Raw genomic sequence first — 11881 nt, 5'->3', positions numbered from 1 at the left:
TTTTAATAAAAAGATGCCTGTCTAACAGGAAGAGGAAGTCTGACGTTTCTCACCTTCAGTTTGACGGCACCAGAACACGTCCTGATAGAAGAGGAGAGACGGTTAAAACATAGACAGACAGACAGACAGACAGACAGACAGACAGACAGACAGACAGACAGACAGACAGACAGACAGACAGACATGTCTAGTTATAGATTAAATTATAATCAGGGTTTCAACTTTGATCCAGAGTTATATTAGTTCAGGGTGTTGCAGAACACTGCCATGCAACAAATTCAGGACACGTTTAATAGGACTTTTAGTTGACCTTGTACCAGTGAACTGTACTGACATGAAACTGTACCTTTTCCTATGCAAACTTCTAATAAAGTCTTCGATCAATCAAAACACATTAGGATTGTGATGCATTGTGAGCTTCAGTGAGCTATCAGATGGAATGCTATTAGGTTAACAACAATAGCGTGCAATTCAGCAGAAATGGGGATCCAATTACAAGCAGCAGCCTCTCCAACCAAAAGGCCAGTGGCAGCAACAGACTTTCTCTGCTGTCTGACTGTTAGCCTCCATTAAAACCCAGTCATCAGCATCACTTTCATCAGCACCACATGGACTGCACTGCCGTTCATAGAAAATACACCAAAAATATTTTTCATTGCAGCCCGGCCCAATCAATTAGCACACATTTTTGACCTGCCGGATCGAGCTCGGGCAGAAATATAGAACTCTAGATCAGACCTGGTTTCTTCCACTGGTAGTATATGAATGAATTAAACATGCTAATTAAACATTACAAATTAATGACCTTGTTTCTTCCACTTGTAGTAGATGAATCCAGACAGGAACAAGACCAGACCCAGAACCAGACCTGATGCTCCGATGGCGATCCTGTTCTTGTCTGCCACTGGCATGGAGTCATCTGACAATACAACAACAAAACACTAGTATTACATTATATTACATTACATAAGATGATATGTAAAAATAAATAAAAATAAAAATCCCCCTTCCCCAAGTTCCCCCCCAAAAATGTGTTTATTTTGGAAATTATTGAATACATTTTAAAATAAACATCTCAATTCTGTTTTGTGTCTTGAGCTAAAAGGTTTAGGAACCACTTCAGTAGACTACAGTAAAGTACAGTAGACTACAGTAGAGTACAGTAGACTACAGTAAAGTACAGTAGACTACAGTAAAGTACAGTACATTACAGTAAAGTACAGTAGAGTACCACTGACCCCAGTCCACTATCTTAGGCTCTGTCAGGACAGGGAGTTCCACCATGCATGAGATCTTCACTCCTGATCTGTAACACACACACACACACACACACACACACACACACACACACACACACACACACACACACACACACACACACACACACACACACACACACACACACGCGCGCGCGCGCGCGCGCGCACACACACACATTCAATAATGCACAGTTTTGGCACACAGTCTCCTAGAATAGCCTATAATAATGTGTTTTTGAAAAAGGAAAACGTTATTCTAATGTTTTGAAGTATTAATACTTCAACCCAAGTAAAACATTGTTCTGGTAGTAGAGGTGTGTAGTTATATGTATTAGTGTCTATTAGGTGTGTACCTGGGTGTGTAGTGGTGTGTATTGGTGTCTATTAGGTGTGTACCTGGGTGTGCAATCCTGGAAATAGTGGTACTGGTATAGAAGTGTGTATTTCTATATTGGTGTGTATTAGGTGTGTACCTGGGTGTGTACTCCAGGAAGGAGTGGTGCTGGTATAGAGGTGTGTATTTCTATGTATTGGTGTGTATTAGGTGTGTACCTGGGTGTGTACTCCAGGTAGGAGTGGTGCTGGTATAGAGGTGTGTATTTCTATGTATTGGTGTGTATTAGGTGTGTACATGGGTGTGTACTCCAGGTAGGAGTGGTGGTGCTGGTAAAGGTGTGTATTTCTATGTATTGGTGTGTATTAGGTGTGTACCTGGGTGTGTACTCCAGGTAGGAGTGGTGCTGGTATAGAGGTGTGTATTTCTATGTATTGGTGTGTATTAGGTGTGTACCTGGGTGTGTACTCCAGGTAGGAGTGGTGCTGGTAGTACCAGTCTCCATCATCCAGCTCAGTGTCGGACACACCAGAGGTGATTGGCTCTCCGTCTCTCAGCCATGTGACCAGGATCAGGTTAGGATAGAAGCCATAGATGCTGCACTTCAGCATCACTGTATGGCTGCTGCCACCAGGGGGAGTCACTGAGCTCAGTCTCACATAGGGCTCCACTGGAATGACAAGAATATTAATACTAATATCAGTGAAATGTAAGTGTCAGTATTTGGCCAGCAGATGGTGCCAGAGAAACATTTTACCAATGTGTATCTGTATACTGTAGCTTTTACATAATTGTACACTTTGTTACAGTACTGAATACAATAATAACATATTTTTCAAACATATTAAATCATTTAAATATAATTCAAATGAACCAACCGAACAGTTTAAAAAGTAGATACAAGGATATAGATTCAAAAAAAGGATACATGACTTAGTCAACATGATATGAATCAGTTAGTTCAGTACGCACGCACGCACGCACGCACGCACGCACACACACACACACACACACACACACACACACACACACACACACACACACACACACACACACACACACTACAGTACTTCATGTTTTGTTTATGAGGTGATGATTGATGAGATCAGCTCACCTCTCTTATCCAGAGCATTGGAGTACCAGATCCCAACGTTGTCTTTGCAGTATATCTCTCGCTGTGCTCTCATCCCAGCCAGGTCTCCAGGTAGTCCATTCCGGTACTCTGCCTGCTTCACCCCATACTCAGTGTAACCAACCCACTCCCCCACCCTGCTGTCAAACCTGGCAAACATTTGTTTATTGAAATACCATGATCTCATGAACTGTATATCCTGTAGCTCAGTGGAGTTAAACACACACTTATCAATACAGAACCGTAGATATCCATCTGCAAATAGAAAAGTAAAACATTTATTAGGCTCTCTGCATTTATAAGTAGAAAGCAATTACAATTACACACACACACACACACACACACACACACACACGCATGCACGCACGCACGCACGCACGCACAAAAAACTAAACAAAACAAAAATAGTTTACCTGCTCCATGGAAACAGATGAAGCACAGTGAAACACAGAGCCAGAGTTTAGCTGAAGTCATGTTGATGGGTTGAGATGTTTCAGAGTTTAGTTGAAGTGTTGATGGGTTGAGATGTTTCAGAGTTTAGTTGAAGTGTTGATGAGTTGAGATGTTTCAGAGTTTAGTTGAAGTGTTGATCAGTTGACATTCTGTGTGGAACTGAACACTGACTGATTTCATCAACAGTCTCTCTCTGCTCTACAACAACCAATGAAAAAACATTATTCCCTCTCATCATTTGTTACCAGGCAGACGTCAAACCAAAACTACAGCAAATTGTGTTACCCATGTGGTTCTTTCCTATTTTTTACTTTTGTAGCACAATGACATTGTATGAATGTAGGCTATTCTTTCTATTGATATTTTATATATTTCATTTTTTCTCTGCCCCTACCCCATACATATTTCCACTCAAAGGACCACAGTGGAAATATAAAAAAAGATATCACAAGCGTTTTGTGTTTTATCATTTTGACAATACAAACAAATATATGGCCATGTAGGCTACTGTATTTTTGTCAATAAAAACAATGTTAATAACAATGAATTACTCAACGTATTTGCATTTTATATATTTTGCGTATATTGCTATTCACTATACGGTATGTTATTTATTTAGACCTACTATTTAATGTTATGTATTTACTGTTGATTGATTGATTGATTGATTGAAGTATTTATTAGAAATTTGCATAGTAAAAGGTACAGTTTCATGACAGTACAGTTCACTGGTACAAGGTCAACTAAAAGGATCGACACCTCTAAAAAAAGAAATAAGTAGTTTTCTGCTGACATAAGCAGGAATCATGCAATTGCTTATTTAAAAAATGTATATTAAAGCTATACTGTGTAAGTTGCTCAACTTGTGGTCAGTAGCTCTATAGCAAACCTCGGTCGCGTCCGCGTCTTCCGGCCGTTTTTCGGCCGTTTTTCGGTTCTCACACCCCCGCGTCTGCCTCCACCTCGCCGAGATCTATCTTTTGAGGGGTCCCTGGTTGCTGTGCGTTCAGCCATTCCGGAGATACACTCCTTCACCCATGCTTCACCGTGCACCCGAGTATAGAGACACACAGGAGACTACAAATATGGCCGCCCTAGCGACCCCACTCCAAGATGCGCTGTGATTGGCCGGCAGTGTATAACCCTCGCTGTGATTGGCCGGTAGTGTGATGACGACCAATCAGGACTGCCTCTTGTTCTTGTTCAGATTGGTTGACCTGTCTGTCAATCCTTTTAGCCCCGGTTGGCTTATCTCCACACATATCACAACCTCCACCTCTCACGTCATACGGGCAGCCATAGTTACACCTGGAATGTTGAATCTCCATATATGGAGATAACCTACGCATCACACAAAGTCTGACCTCACCAGCCCATACTTGGGCATGGACGACTTATATCTCCATATACGGAGATGGCCATATATGGAGATACGATGACATCACAGAGTCCACAGCTGATGATGTGGCGTGATGTCATACAATACACATGCCAAACTTTGCACACACACTCCTTGCCTGCCAATCCACAACCTCCACCTCTCACGTCATACGGGCAGCCATAGTTACACCTGGAATGTTGAATCTCCATATATGGAGATAACCTACGCATCACACAAAGTCTGACCTCGCCAGCCCATACTTGGGCATGGACGACTTATATCTCCATATACGGAGATGGCCATATATGGAGATACGATGACATCACAGAGTCCACAGCTGATGATGTGGCGTGATGTCATACAATACACAAACAAGCCCTATATAAAGGGGCAATTCTCACCAGGGAAGAGAGCATTCCCCACTAGCTGAGTATCTTAAGATGGTTGGATGTGATGATAAGCTATAAGCTTAGTTGATCCTGGCGATAAGGTCTGAGTCGAGGAATGCTCTCTTCCCTGGTGAGAATTGGCCCTTTATATAGGGCTTGTTTGTGTATTGTATGACATCACGCCACATCATCAGCTGTGGACTCTGTGATGTCGCCACATCATCAGCTGTGGACTCTGTGATGTCATCGTATCTATGAGTTGGGGAAAAGTGTGACGTGTGACCGACGGACGGACGGACGGCCGGTGGAGGTTTTGGTAGTAAACTGCTCCCTGACGGTCACAACTAAACTGCGACCTTACGGTCGCAATAACATAATGCAGAGTCGGTGTGGTGCAGTTGTATAGGCAACAGGAGGCCCGTGGTCCAGAACTGGCCCACCAGTGATAATATCTGGCCTGGCAAATTATTATAATTACACATGGGTACTACAATAGGTAAGATATGGAAGTCAATGGCTTTATGTTGATGAAAATAGTTACTGTATCTAGACTTTTTTCCAATGATTTTTAGTGTGTGTGTGTGTGTGTGTGTGTGTGTGTGTGTGTGTGTGTGTGTGTGTGTGTGTGTGTGTGTGTGTGTGTGTGTGTGTGCGCGTGCGTGTGTGTGCGTGTGTGTGTGTGTGTGTGTGTGTGTGTGTGTGTGTGTGTGTGTGTGTTCTAAGAAGAGACCTTGAACCATGAAAGAAATCTTGTTAAAAAGAAGTGAATTCTTTGATTAAATGAATATCCTTTAAGTGTCACTTTCAAGGATGGGACCTGTACAAAATGATTACACAAGCATCTCTATCTGCACCTGTAACATTTGATCAAATCAAATATTTACTCCATTGATTCCAGATGGCCCATCTGGAATCAATGGTGTCTGTTTGTATGGCCACCAGGGTCACATTGGCCAAGCTTTGCAGGACACTTAATGAAATTAACTATACATGGCACCGCTCACTGCACACTGGGTGTGATTGAAGTTATATTGAAACAATAAAACTCAAAATACATATCTAGAAATAATTAATTCATAAACACTGCAGATTTCTTTAGTAAATATGTTGTTTACAACTCTCACTTAATTACACAAACACAGAATGATATCATGTAAAATCAAAACAATGTTATCCTACCTGTTAACAATAGTGATACTTAATGTTTGTGTTCAATAACAAAAAGTTAAGATGATGTTATTTTTTATTAATGCAACAACAATGACTTCGAATAGGCTATACATAAAGCATGCTACATTTCCACGTAAGGGCTTGAGTTTCTATTATCTTGGATTCCCCCGTGATGATGTCTCTGGTAGGCTTGACAGCTCTTTGGCATGGGATCAACTTTCGCTTTGGCATGGGATCAACTTAGAGTCTTGAAGGATGTCAGAACAGGTCATATATTGAGTCTGTGAGGTCAGATGTAGAATTTTCATTCAGTCATTGTTAATTGCGATTTATACCATTCTGATGAGTCAGAGTCACAGTGATGTGGCACAGAGTCACAGTGATGTCACAGTGATGTGGACATCAGGGATCTCCATCCCTGACATCACAGCGACATATCAGAGCATGAGGTCAGAGCGGCAAACCCATAGACCGTAAAAATGTGTACACAAGCTGTGACATTTCAGAAAAAAACTGAACCAAATAGAGTGTATTATATCTCTTAATTATTTAACATTTATAACATGAAAAATTATGGCTATTGACATACAAATAAAGCTGTATGCCAAACATGAAGGGATTATTATAAGCCTAAATCACAAGACCATGAAGGTGAAGAAAAAGGCTGCACACACTGCAGCCACGAGGCACAGGATTAATTTAAAGGGAAACCCAACGTTTCGACCTATTAAGGTCTTCAAGTTCTTCAAGTGCCTTATCAAGGTCAACAGCACCTCACCCTCGAGTACTTTGCGCCCTCAGTACTTTATTTTGACTAAGTCACAAGAATTAAGTTCAATAATATATTTTTTTATTTGTCGCACCACTAAGACAAAAAGACCCAAATGCATTTGAGTCCCCATCCATCCATGGGGGTGAATTTATTGTATTCAAATTATTGTCTTCGGAATGCGACAAAAAACTAAAAGTATTATTGAACTCAACTCAAGTCTCCATGGCGTAAGTAATCAATCGAAAAAATATATATATATATTTTGAGGGTGAACTACTCCTTTAAATTCACGAATTGTTTGCCTTCTGATTGGTCTCTGAGCGACCAACCAGCAGTCTCCTTCCGCCTTGTTCAGCCCTGTTTCTGCCTCCTTCTAGTTGTTTATGCTGAGTTTGCTAAACACTTTAATCATATATAAATATTTTTTGTTCCTTTGTACTGGGGCCAGGTTTAAAATAATTGAATACAAGCAGATTTTTTGCAGCACTTGAAAAATGTCAATTGATAATTTCATATTTTTCAGTTGCATTCATTTCCTTTGATGAGGAAGATGGTTCCCATGGCAACCCCCAGCAGACCCAGGGTCAGCCCCACACCACAGAACACAGCTGGAACCACACTGGACTGGACCTGGATCTGATCCACATCTGGAGAGGAACACACACACACACACACACACACACACACACACACACACACACACACACACACACACACACACACACACACACACGTCGATCATGTTATATGTGGGGAGCAATCTCCTCACGAACAGAATACAAGATCTCTCTGTTACCCATTGTTACCCATCAATGCAACTACTGGTACCTCAAGAGCTACAAACCTCCACTCGTAATCTCCGCTCTAGAAACACGAGAGAGAAACTAAAGGACTTTTTTTCACCCATGTTACATAGTCGCCTTTTTTAGATTTGTTGTTTGTCTGACAAATGTTAGGGTTAGACTAACTTTGTGTCACCATGCAGGCTTTCCACCCCGGAGGAAAGCCTGGTGTTCATTCTAAAACTAGCTGTGTGATCTGGTAAAAGAAGTTGCACAGCACCGGTGGTTCCGGCCACTTGTAGTCCGCCTGATGACTACAACATGGTGTAAGTTATTCCCGCTCCCGACCTGATCAGAAACCCGAAAATGGTATTAAACTACTGGTTTTGTAAATAACACTCAACCTGTTTTTGGAGACAAATTATCAACACAATAAGATAAGAAATCCATTTATCCGGAATTCTCCTTTAATCTGCTATCTAGGTTTTGTGAAACGGCCCTCTTCCGGAAACCATTTCATCTTTTAGAATCCTCCTGGATTACGGAAGTTGGACGTTTATTAGGCTAGTGTTTATACCAGGGGTCTCAAACTCGATTTACCGCGGGGCCGCTGGAGGCAGAGCCTGGCTGAGGCTGGGCCGCAGCCTCAGTGCACATGCACGCGAACCCTAACCCTAACCCATGTGCACTAATTTGTTTCATTATTATACTGTAGTTTCATACCAGTCTAACAACTACTGTATCTATCTCCCCATCAAAGACATTTAAAAATCTTCTCAAATGTCTTTTTTTATTTTTTAACACAAAATTAGATGAACAAGGACCCTGGTGTAAACAAGTTGTGTATAACTTTCCTCAGGTACATCCCTTCTTTGGTAGTCAATTTATATGGAACATACTGTACCGTTAACTGTGTAACTGTTTTCTGTACAAAACTACTAATAAAACTCTCCCGAGAGCCATATACCCCACTGTGATTAGTCGGTTCGTCAGCTCCGCACACAACACTGTAAAAGTGCCATTCATATAAAAATTGCGGGCCGCACTAACATTAAACTTTCATATTAAGGTGGGGGCCACAAAATATTGTCTCGCGGGCCGCAAATGGCCCCTGGGCCGCCAGTTTGAGACCCCTGGTTTATACAGTATGGTCAGTTTTTATCAGGACAGTGTTCTTACCCCACACTCTGGTCTCAGGTTGGGTCAGTGACATGTGGCTGACTGAACAGCTGTAGATGTCTCCCAGCTCTGGTGTGAACTTCAGCATGGAGAACTGGCGGAAGGTAACATCTTCATTGAGGTAGGGCACGGTGACAGTGATGTCACTGGTCACATTGAGGTTGTTCCTGGTCCAGGTGACGTGAACTGGAGCAGGGTAGAAACCAGTCACATGACAGATGAGAGAGTTGTCCACTCCCAGAACAACATCATCTCTGGGGTAGATGGAGCTGCGAGGTTCATCTGAAGACATAGAAAATACACAGAGACACAGACATTATGTATGTCATCCAGCAGACCCAGGGTCAGCACCATAGCACACATTGTCATTTTAAATGTTGTGGTTATTTAATAGGATAGGATATGATAACACTTCCATGCAGGGTGTTATGGTAGAAAAGTGTAAAAGTAGTGCATAGTAAACACAGCAATTAAATAGAAACACACACACACACACACACACACACACACACACGCACGCACGCACGCACGCACGCACGCACACACGCACGCACGCACACACGCGCAAACACATGCACAAACACATGCACACACACACAATTTGTAATTTATGCAAAATATGTTCAACAGTTGTGTAGTTAATAATTATTGTTGTGTTATAGTAATTATTGTTAATATTTCTGTACCTTGTTCCACTGGAGGGTTCTTCAAGGCAGTGCGCTGTAAGTTCAGGTTGTATTTGCAGGAATGCTGCTCAGCTAAAGCCTGTTGATAAGCTCCTTCTTCGTAGGTCATTGGATCTATGAACTTAGGCTGAGGCATCACCTCCTTCCCTTTGATGAAGTCTGCATACAACACCACCTCACCATCCAGTCCATACATGTCCTCTCCATCTGTGTCTGAACAGCCTACGATCCAAATATTCTCATGCATGACTGGAGAGAAATCAAAGATACATTAAACTACAAACTCAAAGTCAAAATGACACATCAGATCAACATGATCTGATGTGAATACGAAGTGAAAGGTTGAATAATAGAAGCAGCTTCCTGTGAAACAGGATGTACTGAAACATTGTATTTACACTGTTAATATTTTTAATTTATTGTGAAACAGATTCCTTTGAAGGCTGGAGAGGTCAGACCACGCACGCACACACGCACCCGCACACACGCACCCGCACACACGCACCCGCACCCGCACACACACACACACACACGCACACGCACACGCACACGCACACGCACACGCACACGCACACGCACACACACACACACACACACAAACATTAACACACACACACACACACACACACACACACACACACGCACGCACGCACGCACGCACGCACACACACACACACACACACACACACACACACACACACAGCACACACACACACACACACACACACACACACACACACACACACACACACACACACACACACACACACGTAGCATATAACATATTTTCTATAACAACAATAGAAATATGAAAATATATATTTTTACTTACTGCCTGGGTAAGCTTTGACACCAAGCACAGAGGAGAGGATGAGGAGGGTCGCTGTAATCTTCATCATCACAGATCAAATCAGACTAAATCTAACAAACTGAATGAATCAGAATAAACAGATGAGAATTAACAGATCGGTATAAACAGGTGTCGACGTCAAGAGAAGCTGGAGACTGAAAGAGAAGGAATGAGGGTTTGTTCTGTAGTTCAGAATAATCAGCCAATCGGATTAAAGATACAATGTTGCATCATCTGTGTCCAGGAAGACAGCAGTCTAGATTTTTGAGGGGAGCCAGTTACAGATAGAAAGAAAGGAGAAAGTAAGAAAGTAAAAAAGTAAGAAACAAAGAAACAAAGAAACTAACAAAGAAACAAACAAACAAACATACAAACAAACAATAGTGGTTAGAAAAAAGTAACCGAGGTCCGCCATGGGTCTAAAATGACCCCTCATTTATTCCCCGCTACACTAAATATCTTCACTGAAAATGTATTGCTTTTGTCATCATAAGACATGATTGGTGATGAGGCCCTCCGAATCCCATCACTGGGTACCAGTTCCTGGGTGTACATGAACTAGACTGGACCTACAACTCTGAGGCCCTCTACAAGACAATTCTTTGTCTTGTAGAGGGCTTTTCTGCCTTTATATATAGAACAGTAGGTGACAGCAAACAGGGAGAGAGACGGGGAGTGACATGCAGCAAACGTCATCGGGATGGGGATTCAAACCCGTGACATGCTGTCAGGCATCAGTATTGGGCCAAAAGTGGTGCTTCCCGGCCGGCGGCCGTGGCAAAAGCTGGCCACACTTTGGCACTCGCCCTCTCTCCATCAGAGTCTATGTGGTACAGTATGTGCGCTTGGACCTTTATAGGCCAGTGAGCGCCCCTTCAAGACAATTCTTGTAGGCTCAGGAGGTTCAGAGAGTGCAACAAGATGCTGCAGGTGTTTTACCAGTGTGTAGTAGCCAGTGGTCTCTTTGTTGTGGTCTGTTTGGGGTGGGGAACAACACAAGCAACATTTGGTGAAGAAGACTTGATTGATTGATTGAATTCTTTATTAGTCAAATGTAAACAGCACAAGGTACAGTCAGACACACTAAGGCAAATAAAGGATAACACAAAAACGTCCTGTGGACTTGTTTCCATTGTGGTCCTATGAATTCAATTAAATTGTTCATTATATCCATAAAGGCATGTTGTTCATTATATCCATAAAGGCATGTTGTTCATTATATCCATACCCAGTGCAGAAGTCTGCAGTATACATCTATTCATGGACATACAGTAATGATTCAAAGTGGTCATAGATTGTACATATAATTATTTTATCATATTAGTTTTTATAGTTTATACAGTATTATGCTATTCAGTTCAATCCAAGGGCTGATGGCTATGTCAGACTACAGTAAATATACCTGTGTTTCATGCATTTCTCCACAGGGATCAAAAAAGGTCTGTCTGTCTGTCTGTCTGTCTGTCTGTCTTGTCTGCCTGCGTGTGTGTGGCC

General features: G+C 42.0%; 2 protein-coding genes across 3 annotated transcripts in view; both read right to left on the bottom strand.

The window, feature by feature from the left end:
* LOC308307096 (H-2 class II histocompatibility antigen, E-S beta chain-like) overlaps window positions 1–3228 on the bottom strand; it is a 56509-nt gene extending 53281 nt beyond the window's left edge. For both annotated transcript variants that reach the window (XR_013963209.1, XM_080752229.1), the window contains exons 1-6: window positions 3139–3228; window positions 2708–2980; window positions 2050–2263; window positions 1239–1306; window positions 806–919; window positions 54–81 (exon numbers count right to left, since the gene is read on the bottom strand). Coding sequence is in view for 1 of the 2 variants with exons in the window: in XM_080752229.1 (XP_080608355.1) it covers window positions 56–81; window positions 806–919; window positions 1239–1306; window positions 2050–2263; window positions 2708–2980; window positions 3139–3199 (756 nt within the window). In the remaining variant the exon portion in view is untranslated. The remainder of the gene's footprint in view (window positions 1–53; window positions 82–805; window positions 920–1238; window positions 1307–2049; window positions 2264–2707; window positions 2981–3138) is intronic.
* Window positions 3229–6597: 3369 nt separating this feature from the next.
* LOC308307132 (H-2 class II histocompatibility antigen, A-U alpha chain-like) lies at window positions 6598–10506 on the bottom strand. Its single transcript, XM_080752290.1, has 4 exons — window positions 10370–10506; window positions 9538–9786; window positions 8852–9133; window positions 6598–7537 (listed from the first exon to the last, which is right to left on the bottom strand). The coding sequence occupies exons 1-4, from the start codon at window positions 10434–10436 to the stop codon at window positions 7410–7412; spliced, it is 726 nt and encodes a 241-aa protein (XP_080608416.1). The 5' UTR covers window positions 10437–10506; the 3' UTR covers window positions 6598–7409.
* Window positions 10507–11881: the final 1375 nt, after the last annotated feature.

This window comes from Nannobrachium achirus (assembly GCF_963921795.1).
Source record: "Nannobrachium achirus genome assembly, chromosome: 2".
NCBI lineage: Eukaryota > Metazoa > Chordata > Actinopteri > Myctophiformes > Myctophidae > Nannobrachium > Nannobrachium achirus.
Note: the sequence above shows the minus strand (reverse complement) of the source record. Positions and strands in the feature narration are given on the sequence as shown.